General features: G+C 48.7%; 1 protein-coding gene across 1 annotated transcript in view; it reads left to right on the top strand.

Moving 5' to 3' along the window:
* The window catches only part of FBXL19 (F-box and leucine rich repeat protein 19), a 129,872-nt gene that overhangs the window by 92,836 nt on the left and 16,093 nt on the right, over nucleotides 1-20,943 (top strand). The window contains exon 11 of the mRNA XM_029606906.1: nucleotides 20,218-20,436. Within this exon, the coding sequence (XP_029462766.1) occupies nucleotides 20,218-20,436 (219 nt within the window). The remainder of the gene's footprint in view (nucleotides 1-20,217; nucleotides 20,437-20,943) is intronic.

Here is a 20,943-nt window from a genome sequence, read left to right as displayed (position 1 = left end):
TTTCAAGGCTTACAAGCCTTTCTTCAGGCGCAGTCCTCTGCTTCCCCCATTTCTGTCCGGTTGGACCCTCAGCCAGTGGCTCCTCCCTCTTCCAGTCCTATACTTAAGCGCTGGGGCTCACCTCTGCTCCCTGCAAGTGTTCCCGACAGGCATCCAGATGGCACTGATGATGAGGTTGATCCTGATTCCCTGGAAGATGGGGAAATTCCTCCAGGGCTGGAACCTTATCGAACCATATTGTAGTTCTTTCATAGAGATGAACTGCTGGCCCTGATTTCCCAAACCTTGAACAGCTGGGTGTTCCTGGTTCAGATGCTATGTCAGAGCCGAGGAAGAATACCAGTTCTGGTTATCTGTTTTTAATCATGTTTTTAATCAAGTTTTTTGCTAGTCTGTCCACAGTTGCTTTTGAAGAGAATACTGGCAGACTGGGGTCACAGCAGGTCTGTATATACTGTGTCGTCAGCTTGCTCTGTCTCTATCTACTGGCAGGGGAACATAAACCCACTGGGCCTGAGTCCATCTGTCTACACTGAGGAAAACAAAATTATCAGGTAAGTAATTTCTTCAATTGATTAAATAAAATGAGAGAGAGAATACACACATGATACTAATAAAATAAAATTACAAAATATGGAAAAGACAGTAACAAGATTCTGATACTGGCATGTATAGTCTCTGGTTAGATTATATGACTGGTCTGGTGGAAGAATGACATATTTGCAACTGTAGCTGCTAATTCTCCTGTTTCCCCCAGAATTATGATGAATCTTTTCCTGCTCATCTTTAAGGGAAATCTTTGATTTTCTCTACTCTGGAAAATATATATTTTTGATATCTTTGTAGTTTGCACAGTTCAGGAGGAAATGCATTTCTGTTGCTGTTTCTCTGGTGTTGCACTGCATGCAGTCTAACTTCTGGGGTTTTTCCAGTTCATTTTATATCTGCAATATTTCTAATTCTAGTCTGTGGTCACTTATTCTGTGTTTGGTGAGGGTCTGTCTGGGTGTTCTTTGTTTGTGACCTAAATAAGGATTTACATTAGCGTGTAGGTTCTTTAAAAGGGATTGAAGTCCAGTTCCCTGTATGTACCCGGATCAGTCCAGACAGTGGGTTATGTCCCCAGTCCAGCAGATGGAGTCAGAACAAACTTCAGAGGGCAGTCCCTTATACACCAGGGCACCCTCTGGAAAAACCTCAGTATCTTTCTGACTCCAGCAGATGCGAGTGTGGAACCTTTGGTTCCCCATTAGATTCTTTTATCCTCACTGACTTTGCTTTATTTAGTCTTGTGTTTGTTTGGATGGATCAAGTTGGGTAATTGTTTAAAAAAAAAAAAAAAGAAAGAGAAATTCTGTATTTACTATTAAGGGAGATTTCTGTCATTCAACAACTGGCTTGTAGTCTGAACCCTTTTTATATCTCTACCCTTTCCTATCGTTTGTGAGGTAAGTGTTCTGTATATTTTATTTACAGGTGAATTCCTGGCTCTCCTCTCTGGGGTGCATGCTGGTAGGCCAGCCTCTCCCCCCACCCGGCATGATCCGATTCTCTCCCTCCCCCCGCCCCTGAGAGGCGCTTTCCTTGGGGCAGTTTACTCAGGGAAGCGCCATACCCCTGTTGTCACCGTTCATTTTATTACCTGGTCGGATAGTAGCCAAAGCCTCCCTGTCGCAGCGGACGAATTTCCCGCCGTTTTTCAGCGCCACTCTGCCGCACGGCGCCCTTCCCCCACTCCCGATGCCGCGATCATACCGGTGTAGTGCATGCGGTGAGCCCGGGTCAAGGCTCTCCCACGAGGGACTGTGTTCGAGGTGCCTCCCCGGGGGGGAAGGGTCCCTCGAGGTCGCCGAAGCGCACAGTTTCGCGCTCTCATTCGCGCTCTGGGGGGCACCAGTCAGCTCCGTTCCCTCTTAGAGAAGAGACGGCGGCTATTTTAGGTGAGGAGCCGGATGCCCCCTCAGTCAGGGGATGATCAGGACTGCGATTTGGACACACTACCGCCGATTTTAACTCCGGTACCGCCTCTGGGAACTTTGCCTCTGTCTGGGGACCACTCGATTCCGGCCCCCGCGGGGGCTACACCGTTTACCACGGATTTTGTTCTTTTGATGCACAGCGCTTATCTGGCTCGACTGAGCCAGCCACAGGATCCAGCACCAGGCCCTTCTCCACCCAAGATCCCAAGGCTTGTGGACCTTTCCCCAGCGGGGGTTTCCCAGGGCATGGTACGGCAGGCGCCAGTGGCCCCCCCAGGCACTTCCAGGATTCGAGTGGCGCACCCACCGGTGGGAGGCGCAGATCCCAATATGGATCCTGACCTGGATGATTTTTTTCCAGCGGCTCCGGCAGAAGGAGACGATCCCAGAGTACTGAGGATTTTCCACAGGGACGAGTTGGACCCTCTCATACCGTTCATTCTTCAAGAGCTGGACATTGATACCCCGCTGGACATTCCGGTGGCCACCCTGCAAGGAAAGAAGGGGGACCCTGTTTTAGCGGGATTGCGGCCTCCAACAAGAGCCTTCCCTACCCACCCTACTCTGCTCCAGCTTTTGGCCAGGGAATGGGATTCCCCTGAGGCCTCGCCTAGAGTAGGAAGAGCGATGGAACGTCTTTATCCACTTCCAGATGACTTCCTGGAACTCCTCCAGGCTCCCAGAGTTGACTCGGCGGTCTCAGCCGTCACTAAGAGGACAACCATCTCGGTGACTGGGGGCACGGCACTCCAGGATCTGCAGGACAGAAAGCTCGAAGTTTATCTCAAACAGGTGTTTGAGGTGTCCGCTCTACGGATTAGAGTGGCCTTTTGCAGTTCCCTGGCGCAATGGGCAGGACTTTGTTGGGCACAGCATCTACTCAGCTCCCAGGAGCTGCCTCCGGAGGAGGCTCAGCGGGCCAACCACTTGGAGGAGGTGATAGCATATGGGGCGGATGCTGTATATGACATTATCCAAGTCTTGGCCAGGTCGATGGTCTCTGCAGTTTCAGCTAGGCGTCTTCTCTGGCTCCGCAACTGGTCGGCGGATGCCTCCTCCAAATCGCGGTTAGGATCGCTGCCCTTCAAAGGCAAATTCCTATTTGGAGACGATCTGGACCAAATCATCAAATTACTGGGAGAAAATTCAGTTTATAAACTGCCGGAAGACAGACCACGATCTAGATCCTTCAGCGCTTCTCGGAGTCGCTATTGTGGACAACGTCTGCCTCGTCCTGCGAGACAGTCGACTCCACGCCAGCCCTCTGTGCGTTCCCAGACATGGTCGCGCTCCTTTCGTGGACGAAGGCAGGCTCGGGATGGGACAGCCCAAGGCGGGCCTTCAAAATCAACTCAATGAAGCCAGGCGGACCCACTCCCCGGTCCCCAGGATAGGGGAACGGATTGCACTCTTCTACGAGGAGTGGGTCAAGATCACGTCGGATCAGTGGGTCCTAGATATTCTAAAACACGGTTACGCATTAGATTTTGCTCGCCCTCTCAGAGACTGTTTCCTCTTCTCTCACTGCGGTTCAGCTCAAAAAGAAGTCATTGTACGCCAGACGCTCGACAGGCTTCTTGCGCTTGTGGCCATCATGCCGGTCCCTCCTCGCGAAGTGGGGACAGGTCATTACTCAATCTACTTCATGGTTCCCAAGAAGGAGGATTCCTTCCGCCCGATTCTGGATCTCAAGACTGTCAACAGGGCGCTCAAGGTACCACGCTTCCGGATGGAAACCCTGCGGTCGGTGATTGCTGCAGTGCATCAGGGGGAGTTCTTGGCCTCCTTGGATCTGACGGAAGCCTATCTCCACATCCCCATTTACAAGCTGCACCAGCGTTTTCTTCGCTTAAAGATTCTGGGGCAGCATTTCCAGTTTCAGGCACTCCCATTCGGCCTGGCTACCACTCCAAGAGTCTTCACAAAGATAATGGTGGTGGTGGCGGCGGCCCTCAGATGGGAGGGCATCCTGGTCCACCCCTATCTAGACGATTGGCTCATTCGAGTGAAGTCTCTCAGCCTGTGTCATCAAGCGATCAACAGGGTGTTGCACCTCCTCCAATCTCTGGGCTGGATCATCAATTTTGCCAAGAGCACCCCGACTCCCTCTCAGTCGCTGGACTTTTTGGGAGCCCGCTTTGATACGGTGAGGGGCATGGTATTCCTGCGCCCGGATCGGGCCCAGTCGCTGGTAGCACGGATCCGAAGCTTTGAGTCTCTTTTCCTTCCCACGGCCTGGGACTATCTCCAACTGCTGGGCTCGATGGCTTCCACAATCGATCTCGTGCCATGGGCGTTTGCACACATGCGGCCCCTTCAGAGAGAGCCCTACTCTCCCGATGGAAGCCGGTGTCTCAGGATTACCAGACCGTCCTCCCCCTTCCTCAGGAGGCCAGGGACAGTGTGTCTTGGTGGCTCCACCCTCTTCATCTGGCTCAAGGGATGCCCTTGGAAATGCCGAAGTGGGTAATTGTCACGACGGATGCCAGTCTCTCCGGCTGGGGAGCAGTATGCCAGACGAGCTCGGTCCAGGGGCAGTGGACGCAGGTGCAAACACATTGGCCGATCAATCGCCTGGAGACCAGAGCGGTGCGCCTGGCCTTGAAGCAGGTTCTTCCCCTGCTCTACCGTCAAGCAGTAGAGCAGGGGAAGTGCCCCATGCACTCCATGAAGTTAGCATGGGGCACATTTAAAACTAATCGGAGAAAGTTCTTTTTTACTCAACGCACAATTAAACTCTGGAATTTGTTGCCAGAGGATGTGGTTAGTGCAGTTAGTATAGCTGTGTTTAAAAAATGATTGGATAAGTTCTTGGAGAAGTCCATTACCTGCTATTAAGTTCACTTAGAGAATAGCCACTGCCATTAGCAATGGTAACATGAAATAGACTTAGTTTTTGGGTAATTGCCAGGTTCTTATGGCCTGGATTGGCCACTGTTGGAAACAGGATGCTGGGCTTGATGGACCCTTGGTCTGACCCAGTATGGCATTTTCTTATGTTCTTATGCTTTCCGACAATGCAACCACCGTGGCCTACATCAACTGATAAGGGGGTACAAGAAGTCGTCACGTCTCGCTGGAGACGGACAAGTTAATGGCCTGGGCGGAGGTTCACCTCGCCCGGTTGGTGGCCTCCCACATTGCAGGAGTGGACAACGTTCAGGCAGACTTCCTCAGCCGACAGTTCCTGGATCCCGGGGAGTGGGAACTCTCCAAGGAGGCAATGCAGCTTCTGGTCCAACAATGGGGCCCCCTGCAGGTGGATCTGATGGCCACGTTCAGCAATACAAAGGCACCGCGATTCTTCAGTCACAGAAGAGAGTGCGGGGCGGAAGGCGTGGATGCCCTTGTTCTGCTGTGGCCTCCTTACATCCTCCTATATGTCTTCCCACCGTGGCCGTTGGTCGGGAAAGTTCTTCGCAGGATAGTAGTTCATCGTGTCCCGGTGATACTGGTAGCTCCGGAATGGCCTCGTCGGCCTTGGTTTGCGGACTTGGTCAATCTGGCAGAGGACGGACCTCTTCGGCTGAGCCATCTCCCACGGCTGCTGCACCAGGGGCTTGTATTTTTCAACCAGACAGATCGCTTCTGTCTTGCGGCTTGGCTTTTGAAAGGCGCCGCCTGAGAAAGCGGGGCTACCCGGAGGCCGTGGTTCCACCCTCCTCCAGGCGAGGAAGACCTCTACGTCTGTGGCCTACGTTCGGGTCTGGAAGGTCTTTGAATCCTGGTGTTCTTCGAGGGAGACACCTACTCGTGCTGCTTCAGTGGCGCAGATCCTGTCATTCCTACAACAGGGGCTGGAGAAGGGATTGGCCTACAATTCTTTGAGAGATCAGGTAGCAGCCCTTGGATCCCTGCTACACCATCGTGAGGGAGTTTCCCTGTCTGCACACCCGGATATCGTCCGTTTCCTCAGGGGCGTGAAACACCTACATCCACCGGTTCGGGCTCCGTTTCCCTCCTGGAACCTCAATTTGGTACTCCGGAACTTGGGGGGCACCCCCTTTGAGCCCATGTGATCCGCTACTCTTAAGGACCTCACTCTTAAGACAGTGTTTCTCGTAGCTATCTGTTCCGCCTGTCGGATTTCGGAACTGCAGGCTCTCTCCTGCCGGGAGCCATATTTGCGTTTTTCGGACTCGGGAGTCTCTTTACGAACAGTTCCATCTTTTCTTCCCAAAGTGGTTTCCGCTTTTCATGTGAATCAGACGGTGGAACTTCCGTCTTTTGCGGATTCAGAGGCCAGAGAGCTGCGTAAATTGGATGTTAAGCGGATTTTAATTCGCTATCTAGATATTACAAATTATTTCCGTTTGTCCGATCATCTGTTTGTTCTCCGGGATGGACCTCAGAAGGGGTCCAAGGCATCCAAAACCACGATTGCCCGCTGGTTGAAAGAAGCTATAGTAGCAGCTTACCTGGGATCAGGTAAGCAGCCGCCGGCGGGTATCAAAGCCCATTCTCTCCGGGCTCAGGCAGCTTCCTGGGCGGAAAGTGGCTCTGTTTCTTCTCAGGAAATTTGCCGAGTGGCAACTTGGAGTTCACTACACACTTTCGCTAGACACTACCGGTTGAACCTTCAACCGCCGGTCTTTGGCTTGTTTGGCAATCGAGTCATTCGGGCAGGGCTAGCCGGGGCCCACCCTACGTAGGGAAGCTTTGATACATCCCACTGTCTGGACTGATCCGGGTACGTACAGGGAAAAGAAAATTATTCCTTACCTGCTAATTTTTGTTCCTGTAGTACCATGGATCAGTCCAGACGCCCTCCCTAAGGTTTTGGAAGATGGGGGGGTTGGCTATCCCTGCTTTAATGTTCTTCACTTACTGCTCTGTTCTTTCCAAGTCGGTCAGACTGGAATCATAGTTCGTTTTGCAAGTTTCCTTACCAATTTATACAACTGGTTGCATTCCTATCTACCATGCTGGTTGGGTAGTTGTTTTCTTTCCTTGATCCATCCAGATCTATTTTGTATTCATGCTTGGATATTCTCTATATACCGAGGTTTTTCCAGAGGGTGCACTGGTGTATAAGGGACTGCCCTCTGAAGTTTGTTCTGACTCCATCTGCTGGACTGGGGACATAACCCACTGTCTGGACTGATCCGTGGTACTACAGGAACGAAAATTAGCAGGTAAGGAATAATTTTCTTTTTCTTTTGTTTTCCAATCTGCATCTTCCAACAGGAGGAATACTGGTGTTTTAGTATTTATATTGCTGCCTTTTTATAGGTATGTATTTTGCAGTTTGAGTCCAGGGAGTTGGTAATCTTTTAGGAAGTAATTTTCAAAAGGATTTATGCACTTAGGAGGTAATTTTAAAAGGAGTTAGACATGTAAATGTAACAGACTATCAGCAATTTTCAAAAGCTATTTACACATGTAAAGTGCACTTATGTGAATATCCTATGGACAGTTCAATGGTATATATTGTAGCAATTTTAAGCATGTAAATCAGGCCCTTAAAATTGTAACCGAACTTTATTGGCACCTGTTAGAATGTACGATATCCTAGATTTACTAACCTTAGTCTATGTGCCTATTTGTAAACCGTTGCGATGGTATATAACTTAGCGACGGTATAGAAAAGTTTTAAAATAGATAAATAAATAAAACTGGCTTTTACACATATAAATGCACGTTACCCATTTAAGTGGGCTTTTGAAAATTGCTATATTATATACCATTGAATTGTCCATAAGTTATATATGCACAAGTGCACTTTACGTGGGTAAATGGCTTTTGAAAATTGCAACTATAGGGCCATATTTTATAACATGTGCACAGGCATAGATTTGTGCGTGCAACCCGGTGCGCACAAATCTACGCCCGGCGCGCATGTTATAAACTCCAGGGTCAGCGCGCGCAAGGGGGTGCACACTTGTGCACCTTGCGCGCGCCGAGCCTTAGGGGAGCCCCGATGGCTTTCCCTGTTCCCTCCGCCACCCAGCCCTACCTAAATCCCCCCTACCTTTGTTGTCCTTTTTACGCCTGCGCCAGCCAACTGCCGGCGTGTGATCCCCCGGCACGGCACGGCCCCGCCCCCTTCCTGCCCCTTTTTCAAAGCCCTGGGACATAATTGCGTCCCCGGGCATGCGCGCGTTGCCGAGCCTATGCAAAATAGGCTCGGCGCGCGCAGGGGCACATTCTCGAGGTTATGCGCATAAGTTACGCACGTAACCCTTTGAAAATCTGCCCCATAGTGTATTTCATTTAAGCAGGTAACTCCTTTGAAAATTCCCTCCTTCATATGGTAGTTTTGCTACACATGTGCCCAGTGTGAGTGTATGTGTGTTTTGGGGAGGGATGGGCAGCGGGGGGGAGGGGGGTTAAGGTGGTGGCGCAGTTAAACTTGATAGAAGTTTTTATTGTGTTCATTAGGTAACAAACACTATGCAAAACATGAATACATGTAGCCATAAATGAGGGAAGCTTTCAAAGCTATGGGTTTTAATGTCAAGTCTGGGCTTGTTTCTTGTGGGCTTTTCACCAGCTTTCCAAGGTAAAGTGCACACATGCTTTCCCTTAGAAAATTGTGGAAGGAAAAAACCTGCAGTTTGAACCTTCTTTATTGCAGGTACTTTTTTTTTTACAGCCAAAATAACATATGTGCTAGTTTTTTAAAATGCAAAACTGCCTAGGAACTCCTCTAGGACTCTGGATAAAAATGCACATGTGCTAGAACAAGAACAAGTGGGCAGTTTTTACACAGCCTATCTACCAATGCAAATGGTTTCTGAACATTTCCCTCTAAATACATTTGTGGTTTCAATTTATTACACAGATCAACAAAAAAAAAAAGACTTGTGTTGCTGATGATGAATAAAAAGTCCATTCTGTCTCTGCATTTTTTTTATTTTTGTAAGAAAGAAGAGAGAAAAGCAATAAAAAAACAAACATGAAAATGAAGGAGACATGCAAAGTAGTGGGATAGTGGTGTGAAATCCATGGAGGTCAGCCTATTTCTGTTTCATGGAGGAAACTGTAAAATGTATTCAATTTAGTAGGCCTTTCCGTGGTCAGCTGTGCCATCTCCCAGACTCTGATTGAGCAATCCGCTAGCTCCTCCTTGATCTTGACACATGCGTTTTGAGTGATTGCACAGTTTTTCTTTTTAATCCATAAATAGAAATTTAGGCCTACTGCAGTTTAAATAAGTAGTTCTCCCATGTACTCCCAGTGCAGCCTATCAAATTCCTTTTCAGCATTAATTGTCAGAAACATGGCAGATACCTGAGAGAATATGGACAAGATCAGTGGTTTTGCGGATATTATCTTGAGGCTGTCTTTGAGTATCATTGTGATTAATAGATGGTAATTCCACCGCTAATCTGGATGGAAGAATTTTTGCAAGATTATAATATTTAGATAGTAGCAAACTTGGTCACTAGAAACTGCATTCATACTTTTATTCCCTTTAGGGATCTTTGTAATGCAAGCCTCCATGAATGAAGGAGACAGATCTTGGTCCTGCAGAACAGTATAATAGACCTTAGTTAATATTGAAGAGCATTCTTTAAAGTAGTGGTTCCTAACTTTTATTTTTTTTTTTTATGTTGTAGCATACCTGGCACTGCATTTCCTTTGTCACGGTACACTATCGCCTTTCCTTGCCCTGCCCCCCACCAGCATCACCTTCCTTTATGCCCCACTCCCTGGCATTCATCACCTTCTCTTCCCTTTTCCCCTTGGGATCACCTCCATCTTGCAAAAGAAATCTCATGAGCAGCGCTGCATACCTATTGCTGCTACTGCCACCTCTTCTGGCTGTCTTCTGAAATCAGAACTAGGTGGAGTCCTGTATTTCATGAGTGGCTGGCCCTGTACAGTTCTGACTTTAGAGAGGAGCTGGCAGAGGAGGAGCAGCAGAAGATAAGGAATGCTGCACATTGACTCCTCTTGCTGATAGGAGGGAATAGTGCAGGGGACACAGGAGAAAGAGGGAGATGAAGACTGTGCCAGCTGTGGTGGCTGTGACTGCCTTGTTCCCTGTATGTACCCGGATCAGTCCAGACACCTAGGTTTTGCCTCCCCTCCAGCAGATGGAGACAGAGAAGTTTTCTCAAACAACCCTGCCATACATACCAAGATGCCACCCACAGTCCCTCAGTCTTACTCTGTCTCCAGCAGATGGTGGAGGCGCAATACCCACAGTCTCTTCTGATGCCCTGATTGAAGCAAGTTGGTAGTGTAGGATTTTAGTCAGGGTCTAGATTGTACATTTTTGTGAGCTATCTCTTTAAGTTGAAAAAAAAAAAAAAGGACAGAGAGCAAGTCCCTCGTCAGCAGTTGTGTGAGCCTCCCAGGGGGTTGTAAGGTCCTGAGGGGACCATCCCTCCTGGTCGAGGCCGCTGCTAAGGGTCGAGGACCCTGCACTTACTGGTCAGCAGCTTTGGGGTGATACCGGGGAGCCAGGCTCACTCACCCCCACAGGAGCAGAACCTCTATCCAGAACCAGGGACAGCGAACGGCAAGTTTATTTTATGTAAAAAAAAAAAAAAAAAGCTTTTGTTGTTTGTGTGGTGCGCGCCAGCTCTCTGATACTTTGCCTGGCGTCTTTTCATTTTTTTTCCCATCGCCGTTTTCAATTATTTTCGCGGGCCGCCGATGCTTTGGGCTCTTCATGTCGCACGTGCGGCTCGGCGCACGCTCGCCTCTTGTGGGAAGGCCTCTGCTTGAGTTGTGTGCAGGGAAGCAAGGGACCCTCCGTTTCCATTCGGGGGGGGGGGGGGGGGCGGAATCAGGCTCCACGTTCGCCGGCGCATGTTGGGCTGAGTGCAGAGTTGGCTGAGGACCCGTTCCTGCTGAGTGTGGGAACGGAGGCCATTTTGGGCATCTTTAGAGAAGCCACGCGGGCAGCGATGGGGGAGGGGATTTTGCCCCCCTCGCTATCCCCGCAGCAAATACCTGCCGGGGGGGGCGCTCCTGAAGGGGCAGGATCTTCTTTGCATGTGGATAGCCCTGCAGGGGCTACTGATTCATCTTTGGAGTCTTCATTCTCCTCAGAGTTTGTTTTGCTTATGCACAAAGTTTTTAAAGCAAAAAAGGCAGGGAGAAAGCTGGCACCTGGGAGGCTTGTACTGCAGCCACAGACCCAGAGGACACGAAAAAGGGATAGGTCCCAGGGGAGCTCTGACCCACCTAAGGGTAAGAGGCCCTTAAGGTCCGTCCCAGCGGAGATGAACACAGACTACGTCTCAGGAGGAGCCAGATCCGCCGGTGAGGCCCCTGGGGGGGGGGGGGGGCTGATGCGGATGCACATACTCAGCAAAGGATCTCAGGCGATGGAAGGGGACGATCCAAAGGTGGTTCGTCTATTTTAAGAAAGAGGAGCTGTCTCCGCTTATTCCGGCCATCCTGCAGGAGCTAGGAATAAAGGCTCCACCAGCAGAGTCCCGGATGGGAGCTATGGATCTGGTCTTGCTAGGCCTCAGGGGGCCTACGGTTTCCTTTCCTTTCCATTTCTCGGCGATGGATCTCCTGTTCAGAGAGTGGGACACCCTGGATTTAGGTCTGAAGGTAAGCAAGGCCATGAACAAGCTATTTCCTCTCCCGGAGGACGCATTGGAGCTTCTTTGAGTTCCTAAGGTGGACGCAGCGGTGTCGGCTGTTACTAAGAGGTCCACTATCTCAGTTACAGGAGCGACGGCCCTCAAGGACTTACAGGACAGAAAGTTGGAGCTTCAGCTCAAGAAAGTCTTTGAAGTGTCTGCGCTGGGGGTCCGTGCAGCGATGTGTAGTAATTTTGCACTGGGTGCGGGTCTTCGCTGGGCACAACAGCTCCAAGCCAATGCCGATCTCTCTGAGGGGGAGGCTATCCAGGCGAACCGGCTGGAGGCGGTAATCGCGTACAGCGCAGATGCTCTTTATGACCTGCTGCGCACTTGGGCCAGATCCATGGTTTCCACACGCAAGCTCCTCTGGCTCCGGAATTGGGCTCCGGATGGTTTTTCCAAGGCCCACTTCGGTTCACTGACTTTCTATTTATTTATTTATTTATAAACTTTTATATACCGGTATTAGTGGGGACATCATACCGGTTTACATTTGAACAAAAAAGGCTTGAAAATACATGTTAACAGGGTAAGCGAACTGGGGGGGGGGGGGGGGGGGGATAACAAGGCGCAGCGTGGAAAGAAAGATTTAACATAACAGCAACAAGCATAAGTTAACAGAATAAATAGTTCCTTAATATAAGGAGGTTGTGGACACCGTGAGAAGGTGCAGGGATGGGGTGGGGGGGGATCTATTCAGGATAGGCTTGTTTGAATAGTAGCGTTTTTAATTTCTTTTTGAATTTGAATAAGCATGGTTCGAGGCGCATGTGTACAGGGAGGGAGTTCCAGAGGGCATGGCTGCGAGTGTAAGAGAGGTGGGCTGTTTTCAGAGAGGGAACATGTAGTGTGCCCTTGTTGGTGGATCTGGTGGGGCGGGTGGACTGTGGGGTATTGAAGGGGATGTCGAGCCAATTGGAGTTGTGGGTGTGGATGGATTTGTGTATTATGGTCAAGATTTTGTAGTGAATGCGGGAGAGGATGGGGAGCCAGTGAAGGTCTTTGAGGATGGGGGTAATGTTTTCATATTTGCGTGTGTTAGTGATGAGTCTTGCTGACGCGTTTTGCAACATTTGTAAAGGTTTTATGGTAGAGAGGGGGAGCCCTAGGAGGAGTGCATTGCAGTAGTCTAGTTTGGATGTTATGGTGGCTTGTATTACTGTACGGAAATCGTGGGTGTACAGTAGGGGTCTGAGTTTCTTGAGTACGTTGAGCTTGAAAAATCCTGTTTTGAGAATGGAGTTGATGTATGGTTTCATACTTAGTTGATGGTCTAGGAAGACACCGAGGTCCCTGACAAATGGTTGTGCTGTGATAAGGTTGAGTTTGGGGTTGTTAGGCTGAAGGGGGGTGGGGGAGGAGTGTGAGGAAATGAGGAGGAGTTCAGTTTTATTAGTATTGAGGGCAAGGTGTAGGTTAGTGAGCAGCGAGTTAATGGCTGTAAGACAATTTTGCCAGTGTTCTAGTGCATCAGAAATGGAGGTGTGGATGGGGATGATGATCTGTACATCATCCGCGTAGAGGTAGAATTTGAGCTTGAGTTCAGAGAGTAAATGGCATAGGGGGGTAAGGTAAATATTGAAAAGGGTTGAGGATAGAGATGAGCCTTGTGACACTCCTTGTTGTAGAGGGTATGAGGTGGAAAGGTTGTTTCCAATTTTAACAGAGAACTTTCTGTTAGAGAGATATGATTTGAACCAAGCAAGGGCTAGACCAGAGATGCCGATGTTTTCTAGTCTAGTTAGGAGGTGATGGTGGCTGATGGTGTCAAAGGCGGCCGAGATATCGAGGAGGGCAAGGAGGAAGCTGCGGCCTTGGCCAAGGCCTCTGAGGAGATGATCTGATAGGGATAGGAGTAGGGATTCAGTGTTAAAGTGTTTCCGGAAACCAAATTGGGAAACATGGAGGATGTCATGATTTTCTAGATGGTCCATAAGTTGGGAGTTAACAACCTTCTCCATCAGCTTGGAGATGAGAGGGAGGTTGGATATAGGGCGGAAGTTGGAGGGGTCTTTCGGGTCTAAGTAGGGTTTTTTTAGGAGGGGTTTGACTACTGCATGTTTGAGTGAGTCAGGGACCATCCCATGTGCTAAGGAGCAGTTGATAATATCAGCTAGGGCTCCGGCTATGGTGTTGGGTATGGCTATTAGGGCTTTAGTTGGGATAGTGTCATTGGGATGTGAGGCAGGCTTGAGCTTTCTGAGGATATTGATGATCTCTTTAGAAGAGGTGTAGTCGAGAGTGGCCATTGCAGGTTGGGAGGATGTGGAGAGGAGAGGTGTGTTGGGGGGGGGCGCATTTATTGGAGGGGGGAAATCTAGCGAGGATGTTGGAGATTTTGCTTTGGAAGTAGTTGGCCAGTTCCTTACATTTGACTGCTGCTTCATTGTCTGGAATGGTGGGTGGTGGAGAGGTGGTGAGATTTGTAACGTATGAGAAGAGCACTTTGGGGTTGAATCTGTGGTCATGGATTCTTGTTGCGTAGAAGTCACGCTTATGTTTGAGGGTGGAGAGTCTGTAGATGTGTAGGGCTGTTTTGAAGCTGGAGGCGTGTTGAGGGGTTGGGTCCTTGCGCCATTTTCTTTCTTTTTGTCTAAGGAAAGTTTTTTTGTCTAAGGAAAGTTTTTAAAGGAAAGTTGTTGTTTGGCAAGGAATTGGAGGTCATGATCCAATCTCTGGGAGAGAACAAGGTCCATAAGCTACCAGAGGACAGGCCTAGGTCACGAGGCTCGTTTGCAGCTCAGGCTCGGTTCCGTGGTAGCAGGAGACCCCCACCAGTGCGGTCTTCCGGGTCGTCCTTTCGCCCAGGCTCAAGTAGGCAACCGTCGTGGCCTCAGTCCTTTCGCGGCAGAAGATTCGGCAAACCAAGTAACCCTAAGTTGGGGGCGGGTACTAAGGCCTCACAATGAGATACGGCCGGTCCATTCCTCTGTTCAGGTTCTCCATCAGGTACCAAACGTGGGAGCCAGACTATCGCTATTTTTCGAGGAATGGACCAAAATAACGTCGGACCAGTGGGTCCTCACCGTGAAAAGTCAAGGTTACGCTTTAGATTTTGTACAGAGTCCTCGGGACAAGTTCCTGATCTCTCCATGCGAGTACCGAGAAAAGCGAGAGGCGGTACAAGGCACTCTACAGCGCCTAATGGACTTGGGGGCTATAACACCAGTTCCGTCCGTGCAACAACGCAAAGGCCGCTATTCCATTTACTTCATAGTCCCTAAAAAGGAAGGAACTTTCAGACCAATCCTAGATTTAAAAAGAGTCAACAGGTGTCTTCGGATACCGCGTTTCAGAATGGAGACTCTTTGGTCGGTCATCGCCTTGTCCGACAAGGAGAGTTCCTGGCTTCTCTGGATCTCCATATCGGCATCTGGTCATCCCACCAGAAGTTCCTCAGGTTCTGCATTCTGGGAAATCACTATCAGTTCCAGGCTCTGCCTTTCGGTCTTGCCACCGCTCCCTGAACGTTCACCAAGGTGATGGTGGTGGTCACAGCGAAACTCCGGAGGGAAGGCTTGCTGGTACATCCCTACTTGGACGATTGGCTGATCCGGGAGAAGTCCAAGCTTCTGTGTCAGACAGCTGTCAGCCGGGTACTACAGCTCTTGCGATCGCTTGGATGGGTGGTCAACCTTGCCAAGAGTCGTTTGACTCCTTCGCAGTCTCCGGAGTTCCTGGGAGCTCTGTTCGACACGAAGCAGGGCAGAGTATTTCTCACAACAGAATGTGTACTCAAGTTTCAGGGTCAGGTGAGGGACCTGTTGTCCCTGCAGATACCGCAGGTGAGAGATTACCTGTAGGTTTTGGAATCCATGGCAACCACTCTGGAATTGGTTCCCTGGGCCTTTGCTCATATGCGTCCCTTACAATCCGCATTGCTGTCCTGCTGGAATCCGGTGTCCAAACAGTTTCACCTACCGCTTCCGCTTTCAGACTCCGCGAGTGCCAGTCTCGACTGGTGGCTTGTCTCGGATCATCTGACGTGCAGAGTTCCCCTGGTAATGCCTGACTGGACGCTCGTCACCATGGATGCCAATCTCTCCGGCTAGGGAGCGATTTGTCTGGGAAAGTCTGTGCAGGGGCAGTGGTCCAGAGAACAATCTCAGTGGTCTATCAACCGCCTGGAGACCAGAGCAGTGGCTCTGGCCTTGCAAGCGTTCCTCCCGCTCCTTCGGGGGAAGTTGGTCAGAGTCTTGTCCAACAATGCAACCACAGTGGCCTACATCAATCGCCAAGGAGGAACCAAGAGTCGCCCGGTAGCAACAGAGGCGCAACAGTTGATGATCTGGGCGGAACAGAATCTCGTCAGCATTGCAGCATCTCACATCGCCGGGGTAGACAACATATAGGCAAACTTCCTTAGTCATCACCATCTCGATCCCAGAGAGTGGGAGCTGGCCGACGAGGCGTTTCAGCTCATCTGCGATCGGTGGGGCATGCCACGCATGGATCTGATGGCCACATTCCAGAATGTCAAGGCTTCACGGTTCTACAGTCGGTGCAGAGAGACAGGAGCCGAGGGGGTCGATGCCCTGGTCCTTCCCTGGCTGACGAACATCTTACTGTACGTGTTTCTTCCATGACCGCTGATAGGCAAGGTGATCCGGCGAATAGAGCTTCATCCAGCGGAGGTGATTCTACTAGCTCCAGAATGGCCGAGTCGTCCTTGGTTCGCAGATCTGCTTAATCTGTTTGCCGCGAAACCTCTACGGTTTCGGGAGTCCACGGCTCTTCTTCATCAAGGCCCCGTCTGTTTGGAAGAGGCGGCTCGCTTCTGTCTCACAACATGGCTTTTCAGAGGCAGTGGCTGAAGAATAAAGGTTATTCTGACGCGGTGGTGGCCACGTTATTGAGGTCACGAAAACCGTCTACTTCCTTAGCTTATGTTCGAGTCTGGAAAGTTTTTGAAGCCTGGTGTGCGGATCACGCGGTGGATCCTATGCGGGCTTTGGTCTCAGACATTCTAGGTTTTCTTCAAGTCTGTCTTTCTAAAGGTCTCTCTTGTAGTTCCCTCCGAGTGCAGGTTGTGGCGCTTGGTTGTCTCCGAGGTAAGGTCCAAGGGGTACCATTGGCGTTACACCCAGATGTGGCGTCCTCCGCTTCGCCATCCATGTCCTTCCTGGAACCTCAATTTGGTACTTCCGTCCTTGTGTGCGCCGCCTTTTGAGCCTATAAAGCAGACGACGCTGAAGGATCTCACGCTGAAGGTGGTATTTTTGGTTGTGATTTCCTCGGCACGTCGGTGTCTGAATTGCAGGCATTGTCGTGTAGGGAGCCTTTCTTGCGGATTTCTGATTCAGGTGTGTCCTTGCGGACAGTTCCCTCCTTTCTCCCAAAGGTGGTGTCTTCTTTTCACTTGAATCAGTCGATTGAGCTTCCTTCCTTCTCCGAGGTGGAGCGATCGGATCCTATGGCACGGGATTTACAGAAGCTAGATATTCATAGGGCTTTGATGCGATATCTAGAGGTTATGAATCCTTTCCGTTTATCCGACCATCTCTTTGTGTTGTGGAGTGATCCGAAAAGAGGTGGTAAGGCCTCAAAGACTACGATAGCTCGCTGGCTGAAGGAACAGGCAAAAGAGCTGTAATCCTCAGTATGGATTTGCAATACAAGCTAGAGGACTTAGTTATTTCAGTAGGACCGATCTTCTATCTAGGCCTGCAAAAAACCACAATTCATGTGCTACAATTTATTCAAAATTCAGCAGACCGCTTGGTCTCTGGCACTTCATTTCGTGCATATCTCTCTCCAGTTTTGGCCGTACTCTGCTGGCTCCCAATAGAGCAGCAGATCCAATTTAAAATATTCTAATTTTTAAACTATTGAGGACCTCATTCCCTCTTCTTTTCCACAACCAGTGTCGTCCTTGCGATTTACGCTCAGTAGATCATAGATTATTGGTGATCCCTACACATGAGTCCATTCGCTTAGCTGAGACATGTTCTCGTATTTTCAGCATCACAGGCTACACCCTTTGGAATAGTCTCCCAGAATCACTAAAAATGGAGTATGACCTATTAAGTTTTAGAAAAATGTTAAAATCTTACCTTTTACTGTGCATTACTATCATTGATGACTAGCAGTTTTTTGCTGTTGTATTTAAAATTAAATTAAAAACAGAATAAAAAATCTTAATTTGTTTAGGCATTGTATTAGTTTCATGCTGTTTTTAAGTTACTGTATTTTTATCTCGTATGTAATTCTTGTTACCTCTAAGATCTGTGGATTAGTGGGCCACAAATTTACTAGATAAATCTGTATGAGAGGCCTGCCAGAAATAAGTGAGTACACAAATTGTGTTGAGGTGGTGCAGAGGATAGGCGGGGAAGTGGCATCTGATCCAAATCCAATTCACATTCCCTGTACATACCATTGAAAGAGCGCATAGAGCGCTAGGCAAGTACAAATGGCTGGTTCCATTTGGTTTGTTTCACTCTGTGGCATGTCATTTATAATTAAAAATTTGGAAGACGCCAGAAGCATGTTGTGGAAGGTGGACCTGAGTGAGGAACACGTGGACCAGCACGAGGAAGCTGGAAAAATGGCTTCCATGACTTCATTTCCACAGCTTTGCAGAACGGCAGCGAGTGCTGGTACAGAATAAATGGAATGCTAAATCAGCATTGGATTGAAGGAACAGAGGGAGAAATTCCACATTTGAAACGTTTTATCTTTTCTATTCCTTTTATTTTCTTCAAGGATCTTTGGTTCTCCTCTCAATGCATATTCAAGGTATAAACTAAAAGTTTGGGATTCATGTTATAAATCAATGGTCTGTCGGCTTTGTTCTCCACTAAGTCCTATTCAATCTAACAAGGGATGTTCTTCAGGTTTAGAGGCAACCATTTTTAAAAGATGGGAAAAGCAGGGTTTACATCCCATAGGGCAACTTTGTGAAAGAAGGTTAATGATGAACTTTGCTGATACAAGAGAAACATTTTCTTTGTTGAATGCAGATTTGTTTGCCTCTCTTTCAAATTCGCCATTATCTTGAAGATTAAATTGGGAAAAAGTATTTGAGAGCTGCTCAGATGAACTTTGAAATGTTAAGGGCCTCATTTCTAAAACGTACAAGTTTTGGGCTGCTTTGGGGAAAAATTTAAGCCCAAGGAGGCATCGGAGAGGGATCTCAGCTGCTCTCTAGAAGTGGATGACTGGGAAGATATAAGGATGCAGAGATGTGAATCGGAACCGGAATCGGTTCGGATTCCGGTTGCGATTCACGTGGGTTTTTTTTCATCGGGCCCGATCGCGGTTTTGTTTATCGGCTGCGCCCGAGCCGATAAACAAAAAACCCACCCCGATCCTTTAAAACTAATACCTTAGCTTCCCCCACCCTCCCGACCCCCCCCAAAAACTTTTTACAGGTACCTGGTGGTCCAGTGGGGGTCCCTGGAGCGATCTCCCGCTCCCTGGTTGTCGGCTGCCACTAATCAAAATGGCGCCGATGGCCCTTTGCCCTTACCATGTGACAGGGTATCTGTGCCATTGGCCGGACCCTGTCACATGGTAGGAGCACTGGATGGTCGGCGCCATCTTGTGCTCCTACCATGTGACAGGGGCTGACCAATGGCACCGGTAGCCCCTGTGACATAGTAAGGGCAAAGGCTATCGGCACCATTTAGATTACTGGCAGCCGATGGCCCGAGTGCAGGAGATCGCTCCCGGACCCCCGCTGGACCACCAGGGGCTTTTGGCAAGTCTTGGGGGACCCTGCTGACCCCCACAAGACTTGCCAAAAGTCCAGCGGGGGTCCGGGAGCAACCTCTTTCACTCGGACCATCGGCTGCCAGTATTCAAAATGGCGCCGATAGCCTTTGCCCTTACTATGTCACAGGGGCTACCGGTGCCATTGGTCAGCCCCTGTCACATGGTAAGAGCACAAGTTGGCGCCGGCCATCCAGTGCTCCTACCATGTGTGTAGAGTCCGAAACACAGTACCGTGTCGGGCAGAGAGACCACAACCGGCTAACAGCATGAAAAACTTGGGCATGCAAATCACAAGTGGCTGACAGCTTCATGTGAAACGAGACACAGATAACTTTCTTGTGGAATAATATATAGACAATCTTTCAGATAAGTCACCATTTATTCATGAATTGAAAGGAAATGATAAGGAAAATTGATTATTTTATTTTAATCTCACGGATAAAGTATTCACGGAGCACACAAAAAAATATTTAAAAAATAGTTTTGTTTATATTTTGGGACTGACCGATTATTAAATGTAAGGCAGAGTGGAAACAAAGCTGTATAGCAATACACAATGATGCCTATTATGATGGTCATTTGTAAGCGTCAATATATTGTTCTGAGGATTGGGAAATTAGTGGTTGGTTTTGAAGTGATTCTATTACATTCAGTTTGAGCCGAATTTTTAAGGTGCTCTCATTCCTGAGTGTATGTTTGGCATGGTTTTGTATTACTTCAGAAAGTGCCTAATAGTGCAGGAAGTTTGTGTTGCTGTTACAGAGGCAATACCAGAATCTGAATATTTTTTTGGGTGAGAAGTAAGAGGATATGTCCTTACTCTGCTTTGCACCTACTGTTGGGGTTTCTGTGGACACAGAGCATATCTCTCTCTCTCTCTCACGTTCTCTCTCTCTCGCTCTCTCTCTCACGCTCTCTCTCTCTCTCGTAACTCTGAGGGTCACTTTTTTTTCTCGCTCTTCTTTCAGGTCAACTGGATGGGCGGGGCCGGTTGCTCACCCTCTCAGACTTGCGACTGGCAGGTTTGGGCCTCACCGACACTTCCCTGCGGCTGCTGACCCGACTTACTCCACACTTGACCCGACTGGACCTCAGCCACTGCAGTAACGTAGGCGATCAGTCTATAAATCTACTCACCGCTGCTAACTCCCCGCTCCGGGAGTCACTGTCTGAAATCAACCTCTCTGGTATGTTTCTCAAACACATTTTTGTTTGTCCTGTCCTGTCTGTGTGTGTGTATACATTGTTTCAACAGTATATTATAGTTCAACAGTGAACTTTGTAATATCTAATCTCACAACTATCAATACTGTTTCCTGTGTGATTTACAGAATCTAGTCATTCGCCTTTAACACCTGCAGATTTTTTTTCCAACCCCACTGCTAACACCATTTCTCACTGTGTGACCTTCAGCAATGAATCACTCAGAACTGTTTGCAAGTCCCCTGCACCTTACTCACTGTTTTGACCAACAGCAATGAATAACAAAAATAACCCGTGCTAAAATCAAAGTTGAATATTAGCATAGGTTTTATTTAACGCACAAATTAAATAAAGTGGACTCCACTGGAGGCAGGAAACTAAATGCATGCAAATGGACCAGGAGTTAAAAAAAAAAAAAAAAAAAAAGTAGGCATAACAGCTTTTCCATTTCATCCTACTACACTAGTCCAAGTCAGTCCATATAAGTGGGT

The sequence above is a fragment of the Rhinatrema bivittatum genome, chromosome 6 (genome assembly GCF_901001135.1).
Source record: "Rhinatrema bivittatum chromosome 6, aRhiBiv1.1, whole genome shotgun sequence".
Classification (NCBI taxonomy): domain Eukaryota; kingdom Metazoa; phylum Chordata; class Amphibia; order Gymnophiona; family Rhinatrematidae; genus Rhinatrema; species Rhinatrema bivittatum.
The sequence above is the reverse complement of the archived record's forward strand: the minus strand, read 5'-3'. Positions and strand labels throughout refer to the sequence as shown.